General features: G+C 33.9%; 1 protein-coding gene across 1 annotated transcript in view; it reads left to right on the top strand.

The window, feature by feature from the left end:
- Window positions 1–11855, top strand: part of LOC108727469 (extended synaptotagmin-2) — a 66445-nt gene that overhangs the window by 53050 nt on the left and 1540 nt on the right. Inside the window, exons 4-21 of the mRNA XM_018455612.1 lie at window positions 3544–3629; window positions 5052–5247; window positions 5534–5901; window positions 6143–6368; window positions 6523–6671; window positions 8026–8061; window positions 8353–8447; window positions 8523–8696; window positions 8924–9121; window positions 9195–9464; window positions 9545–9717; window positions 9902–9914; window positions 9971–10169; window positions 10332–10561; window positions 10621–10840; window positions 11217–11337; window positions 11409–11620; window positions 11790–11854. Of these exons, the coding sequence (XP_018311114.1) occupies window positions 3544–3629; window positions 5052–5247; window positions 5534–5901; window positions 6143–6368; window positions 6523–6671; window positions 8026–8061; window positions 8353–8447; window positions 8523–8696; window positions 8924–9121; window positions 9195–9464; window positions 9545–9717; window positions 9902–9914; window positions 9971–10169; window positions 10332–10561; window positions 10621–10840; window positions 11217–11337; window positions 11409–11620; window positions 11790–11854 (3031 nt within the window). The remainder of the gene's footprint in view (window positions 1–3543; window positions 3630–5051; window positions 5248–5533; window positions 5902–6142; window positions 6369–6522; window positions 6672–8025; window positions 8062–8352; window positions 8448–8522; window positions 8697–8923; window positions 9122–9194; window positions 9465–9544; window positions 9718–9901; window positions 9915–9970; window positions 10170–10331; window positions 10562–10620; window positions 10841–11216; window positions 11338–11408; window positions 11621–11789; window position 11855) is intronic.

Here is an 11855-nt window from a genome sequence, read left to right on the forward strand (position 1 = left end):
TTAGAGAAGATAATGATATAAATATGTATAAATTAATGATTTTTCGTAAAATTGTATGTTTTATTTGTCTATTTAAATAATAAAGTCTGATAATAAAAAAATAAGGATTTATACAAATAATAGCAGAAAAAATCATTTTAAAATTTTCATGTGTTTAAAGCATGATTGTTAACGTTACATAAAAAAGTAACGAAGTTACTGGTTTCGTTATTTTTTTTTAGTAACGAATGAGTAACGTAGTTACTTTTCCTAGCGAGTAACAGTAACGGTAACTAAGTTACAATTTTCAGTAACGAGTAATGAAATTTTACGTTACTTTTCTCGTTATTCCGTTGATATAGTGTTAGGGTGAAATCACACGGTGCGGAAAAGGACTATAGAATAGAGAATGCGTCATTGAAGCAACCAATCAGCGCTATTCCGCATTTTTCCATCAAGTTTTGTGTGCTATGTTCACATGATGCGTCAAAGATGCATTCAGGATGAATATAATTTAAAAGAAAGACTTTAATATTGATGGATTCGTTTTGTTGAATCTTCGACACCGCCTAATAGACGGACATTTTGAACAACAATTGTTATTATGGAAAAATTCAAGATTCAGGGAAATAAATCCATCATAATTCAAAGTTAAAAAATATTCTGCTATTTTTCTAATGTAAATTGATATGTATCAAAAGTATCAAAATCAAATACAGAACTCATAAAATAAAAAATAAAATAAAGTTAATAAAATATAAAATAAAACAAAACTATAAATTAAAAAACGATTTATTTTCTTATGTAACTATATTTATATAAATATAATTATTTTTTGAAAAGTAACGAAAAAGGTAACAGTTTTTTCGTTATTTTTAAGTAACGATAACGCGTTCCTTTTACAATCGGTAACGATTAACGAGTAATGTATTACTTTTTACCGCAAGTAACGGTAACTGTAACATGTTATTTAAAAACGATAACGTTAACAACTCTGGTTTAAAGTGTCGTATAAAAGAACTATATTTAGTAATATTTACTATATATTTACTATATATTTAACAAGAGAATTCATGATGGAAAATCTAGAAGCGTCGGACTGGGACGGGTAAGATGTTATCCAAGCATCCTAAAAATGACAAGTGCGTAGGCACGTGTTAATTTACCTGTCTTTCCTTTAATCTATTCAGGAAAGCCATAATATACGCGTAGGCCGTCGTATATTATGCAAATCAACTCGTTATCGATGGCGAAAATGGGATGTCGTTAACGATGAATTCTGGAAACGACTCACCCGTTATGGCACTGAAACGTCAGTACGCGTTTTTCACGCTTGAAAAAGCGTTTTATCGTATTAAAATCTGGCCATTCACTTAATTAAACTGAATGTTTAATGAATCGTATCGCAGATATCTATTCTTCTCGAGATATCTATTCGTGGAGATTTAAGAAAAGGGGAAGGCCCTGAGCAATTTCCCTGATGAAAATAAAATGTAAAGCGAATGTCAATAACGCGATTATATTGGAGTGTATGGGAAGTAGTGTAAGGTGGAGTAACGGAAACGTAAACGAAACCTGTAAGAAGCGAAAATTGGAACACGGAAAACGTAAGGCTAGGTCCACAACCTTGTTTTAAGAGGCCCTAAGCCGTAAAGCCCTAAGAAATTAACCAACTACAGATTATTTTTCGATTATTTTTCTCATACTCAACTGTGATTGGTCAATTTCTTAAGTATGTGTCGATCTGTATCGACGATCGTAGGTATGAGATAGTATATTTTAATTGTAGCGCTATGTTCTCTTTGTGCCTACGAATGGCTTATACCACACACAACCGTTTTTCTCCGAGAAATTTTAAAATAATTTACACATGGTTTTTGATATTCAAGAGACACGGTTAGCGAATGGCATGTGATCTGCTTAGAGTTTTACATCCGAATATTTTTAATATGCGTTTTTTTTCGTAACTTATTGTATATTGAATCTATGTAAAATTGTATCTGAAGAGGGCTCAATCGTGTAGCCGAAACTTGTTATGTAGAATTTTCTGTTATTTATTTGATACTTAACTTATTTAATTAAATGTGATATTTATATTCTGACGTAATCTAACTTAATTTTTATGCTTTCACCAATTTTTCAAACTATATTTTTAACGTACTGACTCTTAATTTGCCCTTTTGTTATTGTTTTATATTTATTTTTCATATAAAGAGTCCTACTATTTGTTAAAACAATTTCTTAAGGTTTTACGGCTTACGGCCTCTTAAAGCAAGGTTGTGGACCTAGCCTAAAGGAAGCGTCAACTAAACGTTAGAGAAAGAAACATAAATAAAGCGTAGATAAGTTTTTCGGCAAGCACGAGTAGGGGTGCGTTCCAAAACTCGACTCTATCAACTCCGAGTATCTTTTATCCTTGTTCTTCACTGAATGTTGAACAAGGATAAAAGATACTCGGAGTTGATAGAGTCGAGTTTTGGAACGCATCCCAGAATGTTCGTTGAATGTAAACGGAGCGTGATTAAGCTTGTTCTACATTAGTCGCATCGCAGTGTCGCAAGCATGTCGCAAGCGTTGTGGTCCAATCAGAGTCGAGCTAGATTGATGTTGATTGGACCGCAATGCTCGTGATGCGACTAATGTAGAATCAGCTTTAGGCAGTCTAGAGAACGTAAATGGAGCATCGTCGAGTTCTTAGACGAACATGAATAAAATTTGATCGAGGTAAGTGGTCCTTGGCAAATGAAAATATTTTAAAATATATTTCATTTATTCGGTAAACATCTAAAAAAAAAAATATTATGCTTTTATCTTAGAGCCCTTCTAGGGACTCACTTAAAAAAAATTATTTCATTAGAACACAACTGAAAAATTGTTCAATGCTATGTCTTTTATGGTATACCAGTCTGTGCGGTTTTTTAAATTCGAGAAGTTAGTTGTCGCTAAGTCCCTCTGGTGACGGTGTCGCGTATTACTCAACGACGCTTCGTTTACGTTCGCTGTACAGTTCAATGACGCTCTGTTTTAAAATAAATTTTTTTATTTCTATATCTTGGAAGTGCACACAAAGCGTATTTGAATGCTCCGTGTACTCTGCGGAACGTTTAGGAAGCGTAGACAAAGTACCAATGAATGAAGTGTTTAGGAATCGTATCGATACTCTCCATGAACTCTTTGCGGAGCGTTGTGGAGCGTTTGGGAAACATTAATGAAAAAAAATATTTTAAATGTGTGGAAAATGTGACAGATGTATTTCGGGCACACTTTACGGAGCGTTTGGGGAGAGTTCAGGGAGCGTGTATGAATATTCAAAACCACTAAGAGTCAATGGAAAGTCGATGAATTGTTTAAGAAGCGTTAAAATTCTCTGTTCACCCTTCTTTGATGCTTTGACAAGCTTTTCATTTTTATTAGGATTCATGTAGATTGAAAAGATTATCTGTGATGTAAATTTAATAAACTGATAACAAAAACTAGAGTTTCGATTAAATCCTGATAGAACGATAGATTATAATGTTAGAACGATTAGAACTGTTGTTTATGTATCGAATATTATTTCCCCAGGTGGAGATTCAGCGCTGCCAGTATATTTTCTTTGGCGAAAGAACGACTGGAACCTCTCCTTAATGAAGCCAAACCCGGTATACTCGGTAAGAACACTTTGTGTACACGCAGAAAAAGATATACTGTACGCAAGAGTAATAATGACTTCTTTCAAGTATTTTAAATGTTCATATATCCGCAAGTCTATCATAAGTTCATCACAAGCATTAAATTTATTCAAAATATATTCTGAATCCTAGAAAGTTTAATACTTCAATCAAGAATATTAAATTGAACCAAAAATTCGATTTATTTATTATATAGAATCGATGGAAGAGAACCATATGTTTTAAAAAAGATATCTTTTTTTCTTAAGAACAATTCTTCCTTTGCTTGAATCAAGTATCATATTTACTTGTAATAAAAAGATTACGGTTACATCTTAACGAAAAAAATAATTTTTTTGTTATTATTTTACTTCTTATTTTTTCAGTTCAATTTATATTTTTTCTGTTTCGCATACCCATATTCTGTCTAATTAACTGTAATTAATTATTGAAAAACGCATCGCATCGCAAAATTTGAACCTAAGATCCCTAGAACCTATGATCCCTAAGCTTAATACATATACGCTGAGGTAATCGCACGCTTGTGGTCGAGTCATTGCTAACGGTATGTAACGTAACCTATTGTAACCTACTGTAACCATTCTTAATTTCATGCTTCTACTGACCATTTAATATTATTAATTTTTTAACTCTCTCTCTCTCTCTCTCTCTATCTTTTTATTATTTTTTTATCATTTTATATATTTTTTTATTTTTTTTTATTATTTAGTTTAATATTATTAATATTTGAGGAGATTACATGGAAATGAAATAATTATACGCTATTTATTAATTCAAAATAATTAAGATAAATATTATATGAAAAAACATCATTATGAAACAATATAAAAGTCATGTTTAAATTTGGTCCCAAGATAAATATTTATTTAAATTGAAAATATGAATTTACTTCAAACAAGAAAAAAATTTCTTGTTTCTAGACTATATTTCGCTTTTCCTAAATCTGTTGTATAGAATTGAAAGAAGTATATCAAATCTTTCTGATCCAATAAATTTTCTTACATCAATATTATTAAATATTCAAGTTAATCAAATTTGACTTTTCTTCGAAAATTTTATAATATATTGTACTTCAAAAGAGAATAAATTTTTATTTTGAGTATATGATATTGAGTATTTCTAAAACTTGTGACGAGTACATTTTAAGATTACTAGCAAGAAAGTATTCTTTATTGAAACTAATCGTTACTTGAAAGAAGAAAAATAAATTGAGTAATTACTTTTCTTGGCAACAGAATAATATTTTTCTGTGTGTAAATACATGTTATGCAACAGGAGAGAGAAAGAGAGAAAGCCAAAGAAGTTCGTCAAAGAAATTAATTACCGACCGCTCGAAGGATTCCAATTACTTGGTCATTTAGCGATTTCATCGTGGCTCTTAAAGAGATACTCGTTTTTTAGGCCCATTAGAATTACGCGAACTCACTCTCGGCGAACAGACGCCGTGTATCACTCGCGTCAGAACACTCGATTGCTGCAGTGATGACGATCTTCCCAATGGCCTCTTCGGTCAGACTAAATTGTCCATCGAAGCGGACCTACGGCTGGACTGCGAGCAATTCCGTATGCTCATCACTACGCGGTTGTTTGGTAAAGGGTGAGAAACGAAGTGTTCACTGTATTAAAAATAGTTCAAAAACGTCTTAAGTAAAATCGCAAATATTAATTTATTTTGGCATTGTTGTATCATTAATTGCAATTCATTTGTTTAATTAAATTAAATTTAGAAATCTAATAATTTCGTACAATATATTTCAAGTTTGCCTTTTCTTCATCCCGAATCATTATGCTTTTGATATCAAGATCTCACTCATAATTTTCCTAAATCTATTTTCTATTCTAAAATAATTTTACGGATATTTTCTTTGTAAATATTTCGACAGCGTGGGGATGGACATCGACCTGGCGGTGGAGAAGCTATCGCTGTCCGGCACAATTATTGTTAACATAACACTGAACGCGTCGGCACCGTTTCCGCATGCGACCGGACTCAGCGTGAGTTTCCTGGAGAAGCCGGACGTCTGGTTCAGCGTAAGAATCCTACGGGCGGTGCAAATGATGGAGATGCCACTGATCAAGACTTGGATTCATGCGGTGGTCACGGATGCTCTGGCCAGCTGGCTGGTCGATCCAGGCCACTTGGAGCTGAACCTGAGAGCGCGAGAGCGACCGGGTCCTGGATTGGATTCCGTGACCAGTTTGTTGCCGCAAGGAGTGCTCACCGTTGTTCTATGCCAAAATGGTTGTTCTGGTGAGTTTCCTTTAGGCTGCAGACTGCAAGTAATCGTACACTAAAATCTAGAAAGAAACGGTTATCGACCGTTAAATTTTCTTTTAGCGTGATTTAACATAGTTAAGACGTACGGTTTTACTTTATACTGTAGAGATTTCTGTCAAACACGCAATTGTTATAAATTATAACGTGCTAACCATTAGTATAGACTATTATGGACTCGTTAGAAAGTCCCTAACTGGCCTTTCTCCATTGCTAGCGAACGTCGCTGATGAAGTGAGATGGCTCGTGGTAACGGTGGGCGATCAAAGACGAATTACTTCGAACTTGAGCTCCACGTGGACCGAGGACGTATCTTTTTTGGTCGGGCCGTTAGACAATGAGAGGATCACCATCAAGCTGAAAGCGAAACGTCTCGTTAGTACGATCACTCTGGCGCAGTTCGAATTAGCGTTAGGAGTTTACGATTGGGAGAATTCACAAATGTAAGTCGCATTGATCGCATTTAATTACACGCTATGCTATACATCCCTCGAGTATTTCATGTCAATTTCTTCAGCCTTATGTATTGACGTGAATACAAGTTTCCGAATATTAAACTTAATATTCTCCGTTAATTCATTTGCTTTTGTTTGATAGCGTTGAAACAGTGTTGCAACAAAAGAAACCGTCTCGCAATAGCGCTAATATTCCAAATATCAATGCGCGATTAGAATATACCACTCTGCCGCATTTGGATCCCGATTTACCACAACCGGAACTAACGGCCGATAATATGCATCTTGCAGGTATATAAAGACAAATATAAAGTATATAATATAAGAGTCCTAATATATAGAGTCCGACCGAAACTTTTATCGAAACTGAAAACGAAAACTCATTACGTGTCAGTTTCGACTGAAACCATATAGCTCTTCTTCATAAATATTAATTTTAATATGTGTAATTATTATTTCAATAATTTGATGTTTAATAAATTATGATATTTATGAAGAAGAAGTACTTATATTTTTTGGTCAAAATTGACACACAACTGAAATTTCGGTTTTCGATTTCGATTGAAATTTAATTATTGTTTCAATAATGATAATGATATGATATTTATGAAGAAAAAGTATATGATATATGAGCATATCTATATATATGACCTTTATAGAATTCCTATTTTTTTAAATTTTGGTTTCGGTTTTGGTTGAAATTGACATGTAGCCGAGTGTTTCGGTTCAGTTTCGGCAAAAGTTTCGGTCGGACTCATATACAATCTTAGCCACAGGTATAAAGTACCCCCACAAATTGACATAAATGTTCTGTATCTAACGAAAAATAAATTTAAAGAGTTTTTTTTTTTTATTAAAAAATAAATTTTTTACTACTCAACAAAATTAAAGCATTACCTGTTCCACCCTGTAAAATAGACAAATTTCAAAATGGAACAACTTTGTGAAAAGGCATCGTATCGACAAGTTTAAAAAAGCATTTTATAGCTTGAAATCTTTACTTTTTAGGTAGGTACTTTAAAAAACGGTTTTACAGATATTTTATAGAGTTACACAAACATAAATGAAAATGTATCAAATCTCTAAATTTTTTACGAAATTTGCAGTTTCGCGACGCGAATTAAAAATTGCACACAAATGCTGTTTACAGCATTCGAAAGAATAAATGTTTATCTTTAATTTGCTCTTTTATTAAGCTTTGTACGATTTTTTTTCACCGAGTTATTCAACATTCAGACAAAAAATGACCTTTTTTGCTTCAGAGATTTCAAGTTGTAAAATGTTTTTTTAAACATCTCGATACGATGATTTTTCACGAAGTTATTCCATCTTGAAATTTGCTTATTTTTACAAGGTGGAAATTTTTACAAGTAATGCTTCAATTTTGTTGAATAGTGTATAATATTTATAATAATTATAATATTTTATTAGTCTTTCTTTGGCTTTTATCACTGCCTTTTCCAAGAAAATGCAATAAATTGAAAGTTTTTTTTATATTTTATATGGTCAAGGCAATCATAGAATATACGAAAACGAAAAAAATACTTATGTAATTTGATCATATTAAATCACGACGAATGTATCTCTATAAAATATTTGAACATTCTTTTTCCGCGATCAGTATTATCATATAAAATATTTTCAGTGTCGCGAGACTCTTGCCACAAAGCGCACAAAGCAGGTAAATTTAATTGAAATATCGTGGTGAAATCTGAGCATGATTATGTGCAACGTCCTTTGATTTGACGCAATGTTTAATTAAATATACGCTTGATGGTTTTATTATTGAGACTCTTGTCGAACAGTAAAGCTTCTTCAAACACGCTAAACCTATATGTTTTTTTTATCGTTTGCTTTTCCGTGAAAATTTGTAGGGAGTGTCTTTGTAGAAATTTGTAGGGAGTCTGTGTGTACTTTTTTTTATCAATCAACATAAAGATATATTCCCGTTGTAATGCGTTGTAATTTTCAGGGGTATTGGTGGTTTACATTCATTCAGCTGACAATCTCCACGGCGATATTGCTCAATGTAATCCTTATTGCATGTTATTTAATAATCGAAAGAAGGTAAATACAATTTACAATTTTAAAATATGTTTGCAATTATGTGTGCAAAATCTATTAACTTCTATGTGTTTGTAGGTAAAGACGACGCATTATGTTCGCTCAACTACGTCCCCAGTTTGGGACTGCAGAGCGCAATTTTTGGTACAAGATTACACGCAAGTGTCGCTGAGCTTTGTCATTTATTCATGGAATATAGTAAAATCAGTGGATACGGACATGCTTGGATTGGCTATGCTATCTCTGTCTCAGGTAATCAAGTGTTCCTTGATGAAATCAGACGATTCATGAAGATAAAAAAGATCATAATTTGGAAAGAACTATTTCGAAAATATGAGTGTGGTACTTAAAATACTTTACAGATTATAGATTTACTTTGTTTTTGTTTTAAATCCTTCAATTCATATTATTACACGTTACTGCACAGTTACATTGCAATACTGTAAAAAAATCTCGATAAAAAGTAATTTTTTTCAAAGGATACGACGTGGATCGTTAGAAAGGAACTCACGCTCAGCGGTTCCAACATTGCCTCCACCATGACGATCTCCGTACTGTTTTATCCTATCAAAAGTGTACAGCAAGTAGTTAACAGTCGTAGAAGCAGTTTGGTTCCAACTACGTTGGACGACGAACCGAAAATCAAACGGAACAGTTTGCCATGGATGCAACAGGCAGTCTGTATAAAATCCTATATTTATCCGGAAAAAAATTTCTATGTGCGTGTCCACGAAAGCCTTAAACTTTCAGAAACTGTTATTAACGCACAAGGACACAGATCCCGCCTCCTCCGATATATCCAGTCTTCTGTCCACTGGAAGCGGTTTGATGGAGGTGACGTTGTTGCGCGCGAAGGATCTCGTTGCGAAAGATTTGAATGGCTTCAGCGATCCCTTCTGCGAATTGAAACTAAACAACGAAACAAAATACAAGAGCAGCATAAAGAAGAAGACGCTAAATCCTTGTTGGGATGAAAGTTCCATCATGGGTTTGCCGAAGACTGGAGAAGCTTTAGATATCGTAATTATGCACATTTACATCTTGCACTGAAATTTCTTCTTGGAATAGAGAGGATAATTTTTAAAAATTTGGCCTTATAGGTATTATGGGATCATGATACTTTTGGCATGAAGGATTACCTTGGGAAAGTATCACTGACTCTCGACGATATCAGAAAGCTATCAAATAGTGATCAGTCCCATTGGTTTCCGCTCAGAGAAACCAAAACGGGATCTATAGAGCTGAAAATTAAGATCTTATCGGAAGAAGCGAGGTAATGTTCGCGCAACAATAATTTCAGCACTCGCTAAACACGAACAGCAATATTACATTAATATATATTATAATTTTCTACTTAATAACAATATAAATGTAATATGACATGTTGTACATAACAGTTACATTATTGAGTAGGAAATTATAACATTGTTATGATGTTACTGTTACTTTGTGTTCAGTGAGCGTCATCTTGTAATTTTTCGAGTATTTTTTCATTATAAATCCCCGCTTGAAATTATTTGCTCTAGACACAAAGCACATATGCAACCAGCAATGTCAGCGACAATTCTTCTCGTTTGAACACCGAACCTGATTCCTTGTCGAGTATTGTGCGAAGGCCTTCTATGGAAAGATCTAAGATACGTCTACATTTGGATCCGGTTGTACCTCCACCGCCTCCACCACGCACTGTCACTCTCCTGAAGCCAACCACATCCAACCAGTCCGGTAATGTCATGTTTAAAAACTCATATCATATTCACAAGCATATATTTATATTAATTTATTTTATTTATATTAATCATGTTTAACATCTTTGGAAATATAAACTTTTATAAATAGCATGTCGTTCGATATGGTTACAGAAGTTTGGTACATTTTTTCGTATAGATAAAGTTAGCATCACCAGCAAAGAGTCCAACGAAATGAACGGAACATCAAGCTTTTGGATTCCGAAAGTCATTACAGAATCAGTCGCGGGTAATTCCGTCGATGAGGCCGACACCACCAAAGTGATCGCAGAGAGGCGATCTTCCAATCATAGCTTGACACCCAGCCCTGAACAGAACTTTGGCAAGAAGTTACCACAGTACAACAGTTTCCGCATGATGAAGCAGAAGGTAAACACGTCAAATTATTCATGATCGAAACGTCAGTTTAAGATATTTCGTAATTGTAGGTGAAGAGGGGTTTAAAACTTCGTAGATTTCGTTCGGAAGTAACTATAGAGGATAAAAACGATAATAAGGGTATCACGCTGAGTCTGGAACCCAGAGGTGGCGGAGAGGCTGACGCCACGGAGCTTTTGTCGGAATCCGGTCTTGCTCACGCGGTGTCGCAACCTGACATGTTAGGCAGAATAAGGCAGCCCAGTCCGCGGTTAAGATTGAGGCCGAACGGTTAGTGTGTAGCCGATATTATCATTATACATGATATGTTAACATATAGTCATGCAGATATTTTCATTCCAGATCTTTTGACATTTATAGTCGCAGTTTTTATTTCAAAACCATCTTAAGTAATATCTTAAAATGCTAATAGATTGTAATTGACTTATGATATCTTAAGGCTGTACTTAAGACGCTTTTAAATACACTTGTTACTCTTATTGTTGTTGCCATTTAAAATAGTAAAATTGAAAAAAAAAACAAAATAAAAAATAAATATGTTAGTTTTTTTTATTTTAAATAAACAGACTTCTATTCTCTTAGAACGAAAAGTGATTAGAGCTTCACAATTTAATGCTGAAAATAAAATAGAACATTGGATTTTCAGATTTAAAAATTGTCAACGGCACTAGAGAGAAGTATTCCGGAGTGGAAGGGAAGGTTCTTCAGGCGCAAGGTCTCCACGTAGCGCACATTGCCCAATTATACTGCCGAGTAAAACTTCAAACGTAAGTATAGTTAATATGATTGACGGCGGTGACATTAATTGACGACAGATAATTAAATTAAGAATTTCTAGATGCACCAGTCCAGATAAGATTGTCTCACCTAACGGCGGTAAGACTATCGCGAAATCGCGACTCCTGCCAGCTATGCCTAATCCTCAGTTTAGCATAGATTTCCATATAGACGGTGATGGTGTACCGAGGCAGTCGTTACTAATATTCGAGATCAGGAGCGCCAGTAAGGAGTTGCTGGCCAGTCGACGTATAACTCTACATGAATTACTAGGTATGATTTAAATATTTTCACGCGCTTTCTCATATGAAATTATAACATATTACATATATGAAATTCAATATAAATATATATAAAATATATATATATTCTTATATCTTTTAATTCGTGTCATTGTTTCATATATTTGCGCATATTATATGATTCTTATTTAAAAATATAGGTGTATCCGCAGCTACTGATGAGATTCACACGTGGTTGGCATTGAATAACGGTGCCTCGCTGGAAG

Source organism: Mycetomoellerius zeteki, unplaced genomic scaffold (genome assembly GCF_001594055.1).
Source record: "Mycetomoellerius zeteki isolate Tzet28-1 unplaced genomic scaffold, Tzet1.0 scaffold498, whole genome shotgun sequence".
Classification (NCBI taxonomy): Eukaryota; Metazoa; Arthropoda; class Insecta; order Hymenoptera; family Formicidae; genus Mycetomoellerius; species Mycetomoellerius zeteki.